Source organism: Ceratotherium simum, chromosome 3 (genome assembly GCF_057802395.1).
Source record: "Ceratotherium simum simum isolate JZ-2026a chromosome 3, ASM5780239v1, whole genome shotgun sequence".
In the NCBI taxonomy this organism is placed as follows: domain Eukaryota; kingdom Metazoa; phylum Chordata; class Mammalia; order Perissodactyla; family Rhinocerotidae; genus Ceratotherium; species Ceratotherium simum.
This window is the reverse complement of record NC_141902.1, coordinates 53,579,594-53,598,363: the sequence shown is the minus strand read 5'-3', so window position 1 is coordinate 53,598,363 and position 18,770 is coordinate 53,579,594. Positions and strand designations below refer to the sequence as shown.

At 37.6% G+C, this 18,770-nt stretch overlaps 1 protein-coding gene across 8 annotated transcripts in view; it reads right to left on the bottom strand.

Annotated features, from left to right (window-relative positions):
• Nucleotides 1-18,770, bottom strand: part of RNF111 (ring finger protein 111) — a 73,556-nt gene that overhangs the window by 18,463 nt on the left and 36,323 nt on the right. For all 8 annotated transcript variants that reach the window (XM_014780776.2, XM_087427872.1, XM_087427897.1 and 5 more), the window contains exons 3-6: nucleotides 13,857-13,983; nucleotides 10,651-10,814; nucleotides 9,263-9,457; nucleotides 2,582-2,901 (exon numbers count right to left, since the gene is read on the bottom strand). In XM_014780776.2, coding sequence (XP_014636262.1) covers nucleotides 2,582-2,901; nucleotides 9,263-9,457; nucleotides 10,651-10,814; nucleotides 13,857-13,983 — 806 coding nt within the window. The remainder of the gene's footprint in view (nucleotides 1-2,581; nucleotides 2,902-9,262; nucleotides 9,458-10,650; nucleotides 10,815-13,856; nucleotides 13,984-18,770) is intronic.

Genomic DNA, 18,770 nt, shown 5'->3' with positions numbered 1-18,770 from the left:
TTGATGTTATATATGGAATTACATACAGGAATTGTTCAATACTGGAAGCTGAGGGGTTGGAGATGAAGAAAGCTAGGGTAAAGCATTTATTAGAGGCCCAGGTCACCCAGCAGTCCAGTGAGGAACCATAGCAGTTTGTACTTTCAGTGGGCTCCAGGCTCAGGGGATAACAGAAACAAAAGAACTCTGCATGCTAAAAGGGAAACGGGATGATGGTACAGAATAAGTTGTGAGAAGGTAAAAAGGAAGAGCTCCTTCGTCTGTATTATACATCTACAATAAATTAAGTAAATGTCTAGCCTCTTTCGAGTTGGCAAATACAACATATGTCCTCAATTTGGGTAAATAAGGTTTAAGAACAATATTGTCAGATCGTAAATTTATATTTATGGTTTAAATCCTTTCCCTATTTTCCTATTTAGGCTAATATTTATGGTTTAAATCCTTTCCCTATGTTCCTATTTAGGCTAAAATTTGGCAAATGGACTGGAGTATCAACATACTATGAAGGTGAGCAAATTTCCTATCTTCTTCTCCAGTCAAGGATTAAGAACACTCCCAGAGAGTGAGTAAAGTAAGGTGAAGGTCCTCCTAGAAGGAATCAAGGGTAAAGTTAAAAGTAAAGAATAAAAAGAAAAGGGGAAAAACTAACAAAGAGAACCCTCTTCTTCACAATTCCAACAGATCATTCAACTCTTATTCTAGAAGGAAAAGGGAAGGTAAGCAAGTTGGGAACAGAAATGTCAAATATTACTCTACACAGATTATACATAATGCATAACACTAATTAAACTATTCTCTCAAAAGAGAAAGTTACGCCCAAAGGAGTAGTAAGAGCTGTAGAGAGTCAAGTGACTACCACAACTTCTCTGTCGTCAGGCCTAATCCTCCCCAGTTTTTCTCTGCCTATCCACACTCTGACACTCAATCATAAGCCATCTACACAATCACAAATCCTCAGATCAGTTTGCTTCTCCCACACCTCAACTTCCTGCTGTGCCCACATAGGTCTCAACTGGAGACTACATGAGGTTATCTGACAAGCATGTAGCTAACTTCAGAGTCCTCCAAATATCAATATAAGTCTCAAACTGTTCATATCTTCAAAACCTCAATCTCTGTTCTCCTTCATACCCATTATCACCACTGAATGCCTGATCATACTGACTTTCCTCAAATTTTGTGTCCAAATACCTCTACTTAGAGATAGGTGAACAGGTTACATTTATTTTACACTGAGCAAAACTCTAAGAGAGATTCTACCTGTAATTAACTCACTCAGGTTAAAAGAAAATGTTGCATACACAATTGATCTCTCAAGCCCAACTATACTATTTTATTACTTCAACAACAACAATATTTTGTAAACAAAAGGCCCACATTGTGGCAGCTCTTGAATGAATGTGAGACACGTTGGTAGATTCACTTCTTCACCATTTTCCTACTATACTTATAAACCCTCCCCACTTCAGCTCAAATTTCCAGTAAAACAAAATTTTGCTTTTAAGCAGACTTTTCATTCAGTCTAGTTTTTCTTGATGCTTCCTCATTCCCAAGAGGTAGAACAGATCTAGATGATCAGTAGATGTTAAACTTAGAATTGTTACCAGAACCAAAACATCATCTAAAATTTCTCTAATCATATTTCCTACTAAAACTCTTTCAAATTTCCTCTTGATAACAGCAGCTTGTTTGTTGGTTTTTTTAAGGGAACACCCCTCTTTCTTCATTATTTTTCATTTATCATATCCAGAAGAGAGAACCATCACAATTTAAAAAGATGAAACAAGTACTTTAGGAAAGGTCACGGGATACAAAACAGTAGTTGCTCTGAATTTTCTTTTTGACTTTTTTCTAGCATACGTGTCAGTTACAGTTTTACCTTAAAATTATGTTTTGTTTTTTAAAATATGCACTACCCAGGTTTATATCAGAATCATACAGAGATGACACAGCAAAAGCATGTAATACCTGACTTCCTTTACTCCATGTGATCACCAATACTAATTTAACATTATTTGACTTTTCAAGCACTCACTAACAGTATCAACTAACTTATTTAATTATATCTTTTGGCTGACATTTCAATTAGAAAACCTCATCTGCTCCTGAGAAACTGTGTCACAGGTTTGCACCTGAGAAGGCTGTTTATTTCTAGATGAGGGGAGACTACAGGAAGGCTCCAGATAGAAGGTAGAAAAAAACTTGGAGAATTTCCCAATTTCTCATGAATTAGGTTGACAGGGCAGTTGTTTGAAATAAAATCCCAAAGGTTCAGATTCACCTGTATTTAACTAAAATACCAAAAATCATTCCAAAATAAAAAATAGTATCACTTTTGATTGTCCACATCCCTGGCCCCCTCAATTAGTTGCAATAATTTAGACCATCAAAAAATGCTATAGACTTAAATATTTTTAAGAAAATCACAGATCACTAAATTAAGCCACTTTTGCATGGGCAACAAGAATAATGACTTATTTAATATATAAAATTTATTTTTTTTTTCCCTCCTGGAGGAACTACAATTTTAAAAAATTAACAAAAAGAAAGAAAGAAAAACTCATCAAATTCCACATACCTGGTCATGGTAGCTGGTACCAGAAGCACTATTTGCTCCACAAGGTGCTTGTACTTGTGGAGGTCTTTCCACAGGGCAAGTAGGATCACTAAAGGAGGGAGAAACTGAGACAGCTGGGTGCGGAGTATGATGGTGGTGGTGATGATGTTGAAAATGGTGGCCATGCTGCTGAAAGCAACTTGTATGTGGATGTCCCAACGCATGGTGATTCTGTGATGACCCTCCACATGGCGAGTGCTGGGGACAGCAGGAAGGTAACCTTGGCATTGCAGGAGGGCCAGTTTCGGTTACAGCACTAGATGCAGTTCTCCTCGAGTCATCTTGAAACAAAAAAATTCATACATCAAGTGATCAAATATCACTGTAAAAAACAGGTACTGTATATAAATAATAAAGAATTAATTAAGAAATGTATAGTAAATTCAAATCTCTGTAAATAAGAATGTGACAGTGCCACATTCTTAACATTCATATCATAGAATTTTGGGCAGTGGTGTTCACTGGGATTTTCCTGAAAGCCTAAATGCTTCAGGAGGCTCCTATTTACCATGACATTTAAATATGGCAATAGACCTTCTTTTCCTAGGTCATAACAAATGACTGGTTCTAAATTGCCTTTTAAAATTCTAAAATATCATGTGAGTCCTTCCATCGTATGCAACAAAGCAAAGGGTCGTCTCCTGAGCTCCATGAATCTCTAATACCATAAATCATGTTTACATAATACAGACTACTATGTACTTCTTAAAACCTTATCTTCTTAAGACAGGACCACCCAACTCAGGGCATATCTGGCTAAGTCTCACAAATCTCCAACATCTTTTCCCTTCCTCTGGCCTCTAAACTCAGACCCAGTAGAATATAAGAAATGATAATGTGAATTTAGAAAATTATTTAACCTTTTTCTCACCCATTCAATGCAGCAATAATTGCCTTGCATGGTGTTTGTTAGAAAAGATGATCATCTTCTAGCTTTGAAACATCTGAGTCCTGATGACGCTCTCAGCCACATGCCCAGAGTTATTTTGAAAGTATGTTCTTCCATGCCAAAAAAACTGCAAAAGTGCCCCCAGAAGGTCTATCCCAGTTTCAAATTCATCTAAAAGACAGCACCCTTTCCTACATATTATGTGGAAACTATATAAAACAGATAAAAATGGAGATAAAATCTTTTACTTAAAAAATAAAAATTAGAAGAGTAGAGAGCCCAGAGCCTTGTCCTTCCCTCCCTGTCACCCTCTCCCCTCCTCCATGTGACTCCTGAGGCATCTCCTCCTGTTCTAGCCTTATTTCTAGAGAAACCAATACCAGGGACACCCTGCTCTCATTTGGTTCACAGTATCTAGCTAATCTCTTCTGGGCCAATGTACCAATAGGAATCTTCTGGTTACTTACAAATAATGCAAAACTGACTAAAACAATAAAGGGAATGTACATGCTCACATAAATGAACCTAGGTGGGGTGCTTCAGGCTCTGGTTGATAGGTTTGATTGCAGCAAACCTCTCTATAATTCTCCTGAGTCTGCCCTCCCATACAGGTCCTATCTTGCCTTTGCTGATTCTCTTCTGGGCAAGGTCTGCGATCTAAACCCCACTATGCAGTATCTGTATTCTAAATCTCTGTATATTGGTTTTTTCAAAGCTTCCAGTCTAGCCTATTTGTGCTAATTTCATGAACCATTTTGTAAAGGTTTTTATCCTGGGAACTAATATTCAGGAGTCTGTGAACTGTGATGGAAAAAAATTATAAATTTCTACTAATCTCTAATTACCTCCTGGAATTAGTACTACCTTGTTGGCACCAGTTGAGAGCTTAAATATTACAAGTAATTTGTAACAACAACAACAAAAAAATGAAGATCAACAAGTTGTTTAATTTTAAAACACAAATTACAGCAGATTCAAAGTCAGTTCTATAATTGTCACTTTCATTCATTTGCATTCCAAATGTCTTGAATAACCTGGACAGAGTTATATCTAGCATTACCAGGAAATGACCATGATTAACAGCCTATCTTAGCTATGCTAAATCAAATCAAACACTAAGTAGCTATTTTCTATATGCTGTAATATTTACAGCAATAACTCATTACGACAGTAGCTTTACTTCCTGCAACATTTTCAAGGTTTTATCTCAGCCCCCAGGTCAAAGTGTTATACAAGTGAATGTTATTTACTGTGTGTTACTTCAGAAAAAAAAGAGTGAAAAGCTTTGGGACATCAAATCATTTCAGTGGATGGACTAAATGACCTTCATCTCTGATGCTTTAATTTTAAAAATCCAGTTATCTGAGGATTATGTGTAACTCTAAGACTTAGGAGACGAGTTCGTAACCAGAGCAAGAGATCTACGGACTGCTAGGCTGTGACTGAAGTGATAGATATTACATTTATCTGTTCAGAAAGAACTTGCCCTCTTTGTCTTCAAATATTTCAAATACAAAAATGAGAGTGAGAGAAAAGGAAGCACAATGACTATAATATATTTAAGGCTGAACATACAGTTAAGGGGTCAGATCATTAAACCTGTGGCCTCAAAAAGAAGACTGATCTTACAGCTCTACTTCTTATGGCACAGTTTTGGCTTCCAATTAAAATAGTAGTCTATTTTCCTACAGTCCAGAACCTCTTTATTGCTCAAACCGGGTAGCAACCTAAAGTAAAGACAACTGAATCTCTTGTCCAAGAGTTAGTGACCAAAGAAAACTGCCACAAATTAGAGGTGAAATACAAAGATATCTGATTAAGTAAATAAAACACTTCCTTTCTATTAAAATTAGCCCACAGAGTGTCCACCAAAAAAGAGACAATCACAAACTTGCACCAGAGAAATTAACTCCACGACCCAGTGAAATCAAGCTTGTTCAAGAACTTTCAATGCGATTCTAGGAGGATTACTGAGATGTGCTCGTGCATTTATTCATTCATTTGGCAAGTCCTACACATAATAATGGCATGGTAAAGGGTCTACAAAAGGCACTGGAAAATACAATGGTGAAAATGAAAGTCCTGGCCTTTAAAATAACTTACAATGTTGTCTTTGTTGTTTTATCTCTAGCAACTAGAAACATGCCTACACAACGCAGGTGGCTCAATAAACACTTGCTAAACTTAAGTTAACCTCACGCACGCAGCTAAGTGCTAAGAAAAGAAAGACTTGATCTTTGGCCCTCAAGGAGCTCATCATCAAGTATAGAGACAATATAAGATATAAATCAATCAGTATTATAACAGAAGCACTGGGTTCTGGTACAGTATAGAGCAATGCTGCCCCCCAGGGAACATCTGGCAACACCTAGGAACACTTTCGGTTGTCACAACTGGAGGGGAGGTGGTGCTATATTTAGAGAGTAGAGGCCAAGAATGCTGCTAACTATCCTACAGTGCACAGGACAGCCGTCTACATGACGAACTGTCCAGCCCAAAGACAATAGTGCAAGGTTGAGAAATCCTGGCACAAAGGAAGAGTACAGGCTCCAAGCCAGACTTCCTAGGTTTGAATTCTTGCTCCACTATCATATACTCTTGGATAAGTTACTTCATCTGTAACATGAGAAGAGTAATAGAATTTGCCTCATACGTTATTGCAAAAAATCAATGTAGATAAATCATTGACCAATATTATGAGCTCAACAGATGTTAGCTATTATTATCCACTAGAATACTAGCTCTGTTAGGACAGAAAATTTATGTTTTGTTCCCAGTGCCTAGAACAGTGCCTAATACAAAGTATGCAATCAATAATATTTGCTGAATAAACAAATATATAAGATCTCATGTATGCATAAAGCAAGGAACACATGGAGAAGTCAGATACATGATGAGCTGACTGGGTCATGTTGAGTTTGAGGTGACTACAGAATGGTCCAGAGAAGATGTCCAATAGGCAGTTGGATATAAAAGTTTAAAACAAGAAGAGGGCTCTGGAAACAAAAAATGGGGAGTCATCAGAGTACTGTTGGCAAGTGAAAACACCTACAATTATGAGATGGGCCTGTCATAAAAGGGATGAGAATAGAGTCCCGAGGGAAAATAAAGATGAAAGAAAATTACTGCCAGATTTTTTAACATCATGTTTGTTTGTTTTGAAAGGAGTCAGAAGTAAGTTTAAGGTAGGACTTTAAGGTGAAGAAGATCCACTTAGGTGTACACAGACTTAACACAAAAGTACGTGTGCCTGTACGAAGGGAACGGAACCAGCAAAGATGCTGAAGACACAGGGAAGATAATTGTTAAAGCAAGGCCAAGGACACAAGAAGGGATAGGAGCAAGAGCACAGAGAAAGGGATTCAGAAGGGACAGGAAGGAGTTAAGAGACCAAGAGTTAGGAGGGAAGGAAAGGTATAGGTAGAGAAAATTTTTACGGAGGGGTTGGAAGTTATGCATGTTCATGCTTGAGAACTTTCTCTTTTTTTTTTCATTTATTTCCCCCTGGGAGAATGAAAGTCTTGAGGAGAATGAGAGAATTTTGGAATAGCCACTGAAGAGAAGGAAAGGGAACTGACTTGAGATACACCACACTATGACGACTTATTACCAAAAGCCCAAGATTAGATACCACAAATTCGTGAGGCACCAATCTGCTTGGTTCTATGATTTTTACCAGCCCCATTTAGGAACCTGGATACAAGCAAAGCTAGATGGCTTGGCTGATTCAAGGTTGCAAATACGCAAGAAGATGCGAAGTAAGGACAAGACGTGAAGAAAAGAGGTGACTGACGTTCTATAGAGTCTTGGAAGGAAACAAAGCCAGCAGAACTGAATGCCCCTAATATTGTCTCAATATCTGTATGTGCTTCTATCAGGTTTATACAGAGGAACAATTTGGCCTGGAACAAGGTTCTCCTAGTCTAGAGAAATACAACAAGAGCAAGTCTATCCCAAAGGCAGTCATCAGTACAGTAGAGTATTATCATGAGAAGGCATTCAGGTAGTGACTAAGAGATTAAATGTAAATTCTGAGTGAACAAGGGTCTTAAAAAATAAACAACAAAAGCTTTGAGATCATATTGAAATAAAGTTGAGACTGTGTCACATAAAATCTAGATAAGAATAAGGATACATAGAGCTACCAGGAGAGAGGAGTGAGTGAGAAGAGTTCAAATCTTTGCTTCAAAGATTATTATTGACCTTGAACGTATTTAACTTTCCAGATTTCTTCATTTCTGAAATACGAAGAGTAACGTCAACATCAAAAAAGTTTTTAAGGATTAAATGATAATATATAAAATAACATATAAGACACTTAGTAAAGTACTGGGGAACGAGTATGCACTGACTAAGTGAAATAAAAGAGTCCATTTCATTTCTGCTTACATTTTTTTCAAAGAATGTAGTATTTAAAAGACACCCTTGGGAAATGTTCTTGGATTCTGCCCTCAATTTTCCAGGGAAGGGAAACCTAATCCAGCCAACAAGCAGCTTTCCAATCTGTTCAATGTTAAGTTATATGAATATTATAAGAATTAAATTAGATATTATTAAAAGCAAAAAATGGTAGAACACATAAGGTGGTTTCATCATTATCGTGATACAGTCAATCTACGAGCTGCAGGGTCTATGGTGTCCCTGGTAGTAAATAGTTAGCAAGTTTCTATCTCTGTGACATTGTCCAGAAGAGAAAGAAAGCTAGTTTAAGGCACAGTTACACAGCTGATAAGAGAATGAACGAGAGATGATATTGCTAATCGAAACATAAGAAATAATCTGAATTAAGAGCTAAAACTATAAAACTCTTAAAAGAAAACATAGGAGTAAATCTTTGTGACTTTGGGTTAGGCAATGGTTTCTTAGATATGACACCAAAAGAACAAACAACAAAAAAACTGAGAAAATGGACGTGATCAAACTTTTTAAACTCCCACCCCCGTTTTCAATTCTTTTGGGTACATACCTAGGAGTGGAATTGTAGGTCATACGGTTACCTCTAGGTTTAACTTTGTGAGCAAGTGCCACAGTGTTTTCCACAGCGGTTGCACCATTTTACATTCCCACCAGATATTCATAAGGGTTCCAATTTCTCTACATTCTTGTCAACACTGGTTGTTTCTGATTTCCTGTTCTTTGGTGTTTTTTCTCTCTTTTTTTAAATTATACACATCATGGTGGTATTTCATTGTGGTTTTGATTTGCATTTTCCTAATAACTACTGATGTTGTTTTCATGTGCTTCTTGGTCATTTGTATATATTCTCTGGAAAAATATCTATGCAAATCCATTGCTCATTTTTAAACTGGGTTGTTTGTCTTTTTACTGTTGACTTGTGTGAGTTCTTTATACTGGATACTACACCCTTATCAAATATATGATTTTCAAATATTTTTCTCCCATTCTGTAGGTCATCTTTTTACTTTCTTGATAATGTCCTTTGAGGTACAAAAGTTTTAAATGTTGATGAAGTCCAATTTACCTATTTTTTCTTTTGATGCTCGTATTTTCGGTGTCACCCATTTAATTCTCCCCAACCTCTTTCAGCTGAGCTATGATACTTTGGTAACATATAGCTCACAAACTAAAATATAAAATCATAGTCTAATTCTAACAGAGACTACTTTGCTGACATACAATGTTTATTTAAGAATACACTCTTTCTAATATAGCTAAAATCTTAAAAACAACAATACTTTTTCTTACATAAGTAATGAAAAAGAGTCCCTCCACCCTCCCTTTTTTTTACTTACCTCCTATAGAAGTACCAGTCATACTATTGCTTGTAAGAGTAGCTGAAGTCTCTGACACTGTGGAGGGCTGGCTACTAGTGACAGCTGAAGCAGTATCAGAGGCCTGCTCAGAGGTAGATGGATTTGAATTGTTAATGGAAGCGCTTGTGGTTTGTGATTCCATTCTTGCAGAAGTGGTTGGTACTACAGTAGGTTCTACAATATACAAAATGTTTAGCTAGCATTTCAAAACAAATTAGGTAAAGGTTATATTTTAATCCCAGCTAACATTTTTATGATATTAAAGCAAACTTTAAGAATATGAACTCTCTAATAAGTACAATATATAGCAAAAAAAGCTTTCATAAAGCTAAACTGCAACATTAAAGAGGCATGTTACTAAAAGATGATTACTACATTTTAAAAAATCCAACACATAAAAAGCATATTCCAATAATTCAGGTGATCAACACAGGTTTTGGGGTAACTACTATGCACGTTTTCTGATCTATCACAAAGAAGAAAAGAGGAAAGGAAAGTAAAAGTCCCTCTGCAATGTTCACACACATTGTCAAGGCTGTCAGAACAGCGTTACAAATTGCACGCTCTCTGGTACAGTATGGATTCTAGAGTCAGACTGCTTGGACAGCAATTTTGATTTCACCACTGACAGTATGATCATGGATAAGTTACTGAACCCACTGTCCATTTCCTCATCTGTAGAACTGGGGAAGTACAGAATTTTCTTCATAGAACTGTTGTTAGGATGAACTGAGATCACACATACAAAGCACTTTGTATGATGTTTTACATATAGTAATGAGGATAGATAAAACTACTACTCGTAAAAAAAATTTTTTCTAAGAGAATAACTACCAAGCATTGAAACACTAACCAGAAAGAATTTTTTTTTTTTTTTTTGAGGAAGATCAGCCCTGAGCTAATATCCATGCCAGTCCTCCTCTTTTTGCTGAGGAAGACCGGCCCTGACCTAACATCTATTGCCAATCCTCCTCCTTTTTTTCCCCTTTTTCACCCCAAAGCCCCAGTAGATAATTGTATGTCATAGTTGCACATCCTTCTAGTTTCTGTATGTGGGATGCCGCCTCAGCATGGCCAGACAAGCGGTGCGCTGGTGTCCGCCTGGGATTCGAACCCCGGCCGCCAGTAGCGGAGCGCACACACTTAACCGCTAGGCCACGGGGCCGGCCCCCCAGAAAGAATTTTAGACACAATTTACAAATCGAGGTTATTATATCAATTGAAAAATAAGATTAGGAAATCTGACAACTTCCCTGTAGCTTAATAATATATTACCATTAAGCAACAGTAGGAGTTTCTAGCATATTAAGATATTTCATTTTATCAAATTTTCTTCATAATTGGACATTGTTACTACTCCAACTTACCATCTTCATCAACGGTAAGGTCCACAACTTCTGCTGCATTCTGCCTCAAGGGCTGTATAACAGTAGAAATCCTACTGCGGTTCCGTGGCTCCTGCGGCCGACTTGTATGAGAACTTGAACCCTGGCTCCAATGAGATCTGGAGTGTCCAAGGGTTGAACGAGACCTTAAATGGTATCAATATTAAATTAGTAAATACAAAAAAATGAACAAAGTTTTTAGTTACCCAAGAAATCATAAGCCTTTTCTACAAAATAAGTTGTGAACTTCTTCATGCAAGACTTCTCCAAAGAAATGATGATAACAGAATTAAAATTTATAACTGGCACAATGACTGGCACTCAACAAACATTTGCTGAATGAAATGTTCAGCAAATGTTTACCAACTGACCTAAGAAAATGAAAAACGATGTTAGACCAATCGTTGGTATAAAATACAGGATTGTCTCAAGAATGCTGTTCTCTTTTCAATGGTTATTTTGAATATTCACCTGGGTTATAATCAATTTATATTTATATACCTATATATTAATACCTAAAATTATTCACCATAAAGTAACAAAAGTATCAACACTCTACATTTAATAACGCCCACATGATCTAGGCAGTTTAGTCCAGACTGGATTTGCAAAACATGGCTTTGGGAGTCCTAAACCAAGCTAAGCTTCCGGTACTGTCCTAAAAGAGATTCAAGGCACCAGAGAGATTTCCTGGGATGCAGAGAGGTAAGGATAGTTACAGCTAGTTTACTAGTTGGGTAGCCTAGAAACATCCCTTGTTTGAGCTGCTTTATGCTTTTAAAGCATGTAACCACTAACCCTCAACACCTAACACTTTTATTATCTTTTAATTATGTGTGTGGCACTGTATTGTACTAAATTACTTACAGGTATATAAGGCATTAAAATTTTTTTTTAAGGATTCACTCTAATGTTCTAGACTGAGGGTACAGAGTGATACACAGTCCTAAAGCTCCAGGAGAAAAATCTGTTTTAGAAAGGTGGGACTTATGAAGTTGGTTTTTCTCCTGCTCAAAGTGAATGTAAAACTGCTTATTGTCAGCATGTATGGAAAGGGTGAGCCAAATCCACTAATATGCATGCAGTCATCGGGGGTGTGAGCTCGACCCCTCAGAAAAGCACTCCAAAGTTCAAACTGGGCTGAAAACAGCCTCAGCAATTGTAGAGCCTAAGAATTGAGAAAGAAGTTCAAATTCTAAAATAAAATTCTCAAGTAACAGGAGAATAAAGATTAACTGCTGAGACACAGTAAAAAAATGACAGCACATTTAGCAAGAATTGTATAGATGGAGGCATGGTAAACAAACATCTCAGGATGAAATGGTTTTGGATGAGGAGAGAGATCACCATTTAAAATTCCTGAGAAATCATGAGTCTGTGATGAGACTGAGTAGTCTGTTATTTCTGGGAAGCTGTTAATAGCTGCAGAAAGTTCCAGTCAACTTTGCAGCACTTTTATGAAAGCTTCATAGGATGTCCCAACTCCAAACATTACGCTAAATGGAGCACCAATAAAAAACTTGATGTATGAGGAACAGTTTCACAGAGGCCTTAGTGGTCCCTATGATTAGTGGCAACTGCCAAATCCCGACACAAAAGAATCTGAAACACAGATGCATTCTCTTAAAAGAGGAAGGGCCACGAGCCAGTTAAACAGTGACAAAGTTATATCCCAGGTAACAATAAGAAAAATAAATATGGTTCATGAGCACTGTGTGTCCTTTTCAAGATCATTGTCCATTACCATGGTAAATGCATCTGTTTGAACATTAAGCATCTCATGACAAGAAAGATCTCCATTTCACAAGTAGTAATAGGTCCTTAATTTCAGCAATCCTTGTAGCTCATAAAAATTCAGTCAGTGTTGTACCAAGCACTATGCACAGTCACAGGGTAACTGTGGCACATACCACGGAGGATCAATCTCCCTCAGAGTCTGGGAAAATCATTTAAAACTTAAAACAGTGATATATTATATAGTGCTCTCTTGCATGACCTTAGAAGTAGCACTCCAATGAGAAAGTGGCACGTGGAGAAGCACATTCTAGGTACACTTGTAACATGCTTCCAAAATAAGAATCTTTTTTTTTTTTTTTTTTTTTGGTGAGGAAGATTGGCCCTGAGCTAACACCTGTGCCAATCTTCCTCTATTTTGTATGTGGGATGCCACCACAGCATGGCTTAACGAGTGGTGTGTAGGTTTGCACCCAGGATCTAAACCTGCAAACCCTGGGCCGCTGAAGTGGAGTGCATGAACTTAATCACTATGCCACCAAGCTGGCCCTTGGTTTTTTTTTTTTGTTTTGATCAATAACACCACAAATTAAAATACAATGAGCCAATGCTTTTCTAAATTCACTCTAACACAAAAATTAAGATTCATCCATAGATTAGTTTGGTGCCTCAAATGGAAGAGAGGAACGCTTTACTTCTTCTCTTACCAATAGATCTAATCATCTAAAGCACAACATGAATACAGTGTTAGAGTTCTTCCTTTTTTTGGTCAAAGTAATTCCCAAAAGGGCAATGTCATTTCCAGTTATTTGTCAAAACAAATGAGGATTTTCATTTATCTTTTTAGTACAGGGCTTAGATGAAATTACTGAGAAAAAAAATTTCAGAAAATATGTTTTATACTAGGGTGCCCTAATATAATAAATAGCACAAACCTCATTGCTATCAATGAGATCTTGAAACAAGTAGATGATAACAAAAAGAAATAGTTCAACATCATTATTTTTCTTAATATTATTTTTTTCACTTTTCATATTAGTACCACCCCCAATATTTATGTATTATTCACATCTAAATTTCAAAGGAATTCATGAATTTTCTGAATCATAAAACAAACTCAATTTTGTAAAACACTAAGTAAAATTACTGTTTATCTAGAGCAATGGCTCTTAACTCTCACTGTACACTTCGGCTGCTTAAAAAAATACTGATCCCTGAGATTCTGGTCCAGCTGGTTTGGGATATGATCCAGGCAACAGTATATCTTTACTTTATAATCTTACCAGGTGAGTCTAAGGCAGCCTGATTTGAAAACCACTAATCTGGTATATGCATACTCAAACTAGGTCTCAAAAAAAACAAAAAAGCAAAAGAATGCAAATATCTGCAGCACAAATATGTTTAAATATTTATATTTAAAATTTCAAATATACAATTAGGAATTAAAATCTTACCGATAGCTTTCTCCAACTGTCACAATCTCCACTTCGCTGTCAGTTGAGGTAACATTAATTTCTTCATTGGCAGTGACCTGGGGAGTGGAGGAAGCTTCTATCACCACGACATCTTCATCGATACTTCCTGGAAACAAAAAGAAAAAACATTTAAAAGGCATCTGCCTGTCAGCTAATTGATAGACAAAAATTTTTATTTTGACTTTGAAAACTATGAAATTCATTACAAAAATAAAAATAGTATCTGTCAAAATGAAAAGTGTTTTTGTGTGTGTGTGTGTGTGTGAGGAAGATCAGCCCTGAGCTAACATCCGATGCCAATCCTCCTCTTTCTGCTGAGAAAGACTGGCCCTGGGCTAACATCCATGCCCATCTTGCTCTACTTTATATGGGACGCCACCACAGCATGGCTTGACAAGCGGTGCGTCGGTGCGCACCTGGGATCTGACCCTGCGATCCCTGGGCCGCTGCAGGGGAGCGTGCAGACTTCACTGCTGTGCCACCGTGCTGGCCTGGAAAGGTTTTTTGTTTTTAAAAGCAGAGTTAAACACACATAGTGAAAACAGTACTTACTCTCTTAATCTGCACATCTTCATGTTTATTTCCTCTTTTACGATCTGTGTGTTCCTTACAAACTTAGTGATTCCCCTATGAATTTGTATGATCTTACATAGAGATACTAACCCTGTAATATCTAAAGGTATTGATTTAGGGTCTTATATAAGATATTCACATTCTATAAGATATCAACCCTTTAATATCTAAAGGTAATACATTTGCTGTATGTTTTCTCCAAGGTTTTCATTTAAAAGATATGACACTCTTTTAAGAAACTCACAGCTTTTTAGTTTTATGCAATGCAGCTGTAATTTTTTTTGTACATGTTATTTTCTTTCTTTTTTTTTTTTCTGCCAGGAAGATCAGCCCTGACCTAACATCCGTGCTAATCCTCCTCTTTTTGCTGAGGAACACCAGCTCTGAGCTAACATCCATTGCCAATCCTCCTCTTTTTTTTTTTCCCCAAAGCCCCAGTAGATGTACGTCATAGCTGCACATCCTTCTAGTTGCTGTATGTGGGACGTGGCCTCAGCATGGCCGGAGAAGCGGTGCATGGGTGCACGCTCGGGATCTGAACCCAGGCCGCCAGTAGCAGAGCATACGCGCTCCACCGCTAAGCCACGGGGCCGGCCCCTGTACATGTTATTTTCTAAATTATTCTAAGTTTGGAAAGCTCTTTCTTATTTGGAGGATGGAGATCCATTATATTTGGTTCAATGTGTTTGCCTCAATTATTTACTTCATCTAGAACTAATTTTTGTTTACGGCATTAGATAAGATTATAAATAGAATTCAGCTCTGTCTCTCCATGGCTAACTAGCTATCACCAAACCCTTTACTGAAAAATCCTTTCTTTTCCCAAATTAAATTTTAATACCTTCCTTAAATAGTCTTACATTTTAGGTTACATCTTGAAGCCATCTAGTCAACCCCTTTTACAGATTCTTGTGTCAGAGTAGTTGTTTTTCTAAATAGCTTTTCTGAGGTATAACTTTCATACTTTAAAATTCACATTTTGCCTCAAAGAGATATTTGCACACCCATGCTCACAGCCAAGAGTGAAAGCAACCTAGATGTCCATCAATGGATGAACAGATAAACAAAATGAGGTATATGCACACAATGGAATATTATTCAGCCTTGAAAATGAAGGAAATCCTATCACGTCTTTTAACATGAAGAAACCTTGAGGACATTATGCTAAGTGAAAAAACCCAGTCACATACACAAAAATACCATATGATTCCATTTATGTGAGGTATCTAAGGTAGTCAAATTCAGAGAGATAAAAAGTAGAATGATGGTTACCAGGGCTGTGGGGAGTAGAGGAAAGGAGTATAGGGTTTCAGATCGCAAGAAGAAAAAGTTCTGGAGATCTGTTTGACGACAATGTGAATATACTTAACACCACTAAACCGTACACTTAAAAATGGTTAAGATGGTAAAAAAAAAAAAAGTTATGCTCCGTTTCTTCTCTTGCTGTCTTGTTCACAAATCTGGTGCTGAATGTCTTCTTTTTTTAAACATTCCTCTCTCTTCATTACTATCACCTGTCAATGTAAAGGTCAGCCAACATTTTACAAGCTACGTTTGTGATAAGAATTTTCCCATAATAAGAATATTCTGAAAGCTAAAATTTCATCCATTTTAATTGTACATTTCACTGATTTTAGTAAATTTATAATCATCACTCCCTCCAGTTTTAGAACATCCAACAACCTAAAAAGATCCCACGTGCCATTTCAGTCAATCATCATCCCTCCATGCCCATCCCTATAGCCCTATGACAACTGACCTGCCTTCTGTCATTATGGATTGGTTTGTATTTTTTTTTTTAATAATTTTATTTATTTATTTTTTCCCCCAAAGCCCCAGTAGACAGTTGTATGTCATAGTTGCACATCCTTCTAGTTGATGTATGTGGGACGCAGCCTCAGCATGGCCGGAGAAGCGGTGCATCGGTACGCGCCGGGATCCAAACCCGGGCCACCAGCAGCGGAGCGCACACACTTAACCGCTAAGCCACGGGGCCAGCCTTGGTTTGTATTTTCAAGAGTTCTATATAAATGGAGTCATACCTTATATACACTTTCATGTCTAGCTTCTTTCACTCAGTGTACTTATTTTGAGATTTATTCATGCCGTTGTGTGTATCAATAGGTTCATTCTTTTTTACTGCTGAGTAGTATCCTGTCATATGAATATATCATAATTTGTTTTTCCATTCTTCAGTCGATGGACATCTGGATTTTTCTCACTTTTGGCTGTTATAAATAAAGCTGCTATGAACATTTGTCTATAAGTCTTCGTATATACATATACTTTCATTCTCTTGGGTAAATACTTAGGAACGTCATTTCTAGGTACTATAGTAAATTTATATTTAACTTTTTAAGGAACTGCCAAATTGCTTTCCTAAGTGGCTGTACAATTTTACATTCCCAACAGGAAAATGAGGGCTCCGGTTTCTCCACATCCTCGCCAATAATTGTTATTGTCTTTTTTATCATAGCTGTTCTAGTGGATACATAGTAGTATTTCATTGCGGTTTTGATTTTCATTTCTATAATAACTAACATTGTGGAGCATTTTTTCAAGTGCTTATTAGCCACTTTGATGAAATGTCTATTCAAATCTTTTGCCCATGTTTAATGTGAACTTTGGTCTTATTGTTGAGTTGTAAGAGTTCTTTATATATTCAGAATACAAGTCTTTTATCAGATATATTATTTACAAATATTTTCTCCCAGTCAGTAACATGTCTTTTCATTTTCTTAATGGTGTCTTTTAAAGCATAAAAGCCTTTAATTTTGATCAAGTCCAAATTAGCAATTTCTTTCATGGGTCATGCTTTTGGTGACATACTTAAGAAATCTCTGCTTAACCAAAGGTCACTGAGAGTTTCTCCTAGAAGCTGTATAGTTTAGCTCTTATATTTTGGTCTATGACCCATTTTGTTAATTTTTGTGTCTGACGTGACGTAAAAGGTCTAAATTCACATTTTTTGCATGTGGATCTACAATTGTCCCAAAACCATTTTTGAAAAGACTAGAATAATTCCATTTTGAAACCTCGCAGATTCAGGCTTTCCTAATTATTCTTCAGGATTATAAAATCAAGGGGAGAGAAAAACTTCTGAGATTTGGACTAGACTGGCATTAAGCAACACTAACGAAGCCCTGACATCTCTATAATATATCCATGGGGTTCTCTTCTCCTCCAGCCCCAGTCAGGTCTTCTTTGTGCCTCCTGCTTTTCTTTTTTCTGGAGGCAGTTCTCTCATGGATGCTCTCCTCCTGGGCATCCATCTCATCATTGCTACTGATGATGTCACAGGGCTCACCAGCCCCAGAAAGAGCTTCCACAGCAGGAACCTGGGAGGCTTCCAAGCCACAGAGAGATTTTACTTCCTGCTGGACAACATTGGCCACAGCTTTCTTGACCCATACGGACCTCATGACGGCTGGATCCGAGCTGGCGTAGTTGGCCACGGTCACTCGACTGGAGCAGGCATCGTGGGCCCAGAACTTGAGTCGCTTCCCTCTCTTGGGCATGGCACCCACGTCAGGGCGACGCTGGCCTAGCGGGCCGGGACCCCGGGCCATGTCTCGGGCTGGAGAACTGGTTCTGCGAGCCACCGGACAGCTCCACCTGGCTCTGCAGCCATCCTGCACCGGAGGCCGCAGCTCACGCGAGGACCCAGGCCGGGCTCCACCAAGATTTTTAATGTAAGAGTAAAGATCCAAACATAAAACACAAGCTTACATAAAAACCCTAATACTAAACTTTCAATGGAAATATTCATAAATTAATGAGTTATCCCTTTCTAAAATCTTTACATTCCTAACTTTGTACATTAAAAAAGCCAAAAAGCAATGATAACCCAATAGAGCAATGAAGACCTTAATTCCCAGTCTATAGCCTCTACATATCACTTCTCAAAAAAAGGAAATCAGGAGCAAAGAAATGGTTGTTTCCTGGCTTGGGGCAGGGAATGTAAAGAATGAATCTGGACCATCTTGTTATATCAGAGAGTAAGGAAGTTATCCAAGACTACTGGGGTGGTATCAAAAGTATACAGACCCAACTCGGATGCTCCCACTGGCCAAAGATGAAACTATTTGAATAAAAGTCAAAAAGAATAAAAAGATAGCAACACATCAACTACGCTAAAACCCTCAAGTTCATAACAATACTTGAAAATGAAAAACCTCTTTGTATATTGCTAGAGTACCAATTCATTCTGAAAAGTGGTAAATAAAGGTAAAGAATCAAGGGCGGCCCGGTGGCTTAGCAGTTAAGTGCGTGCGCTCCGCTACTGGTGGCCTGGGTTCGGATCCCAGGCGCGCACCGACG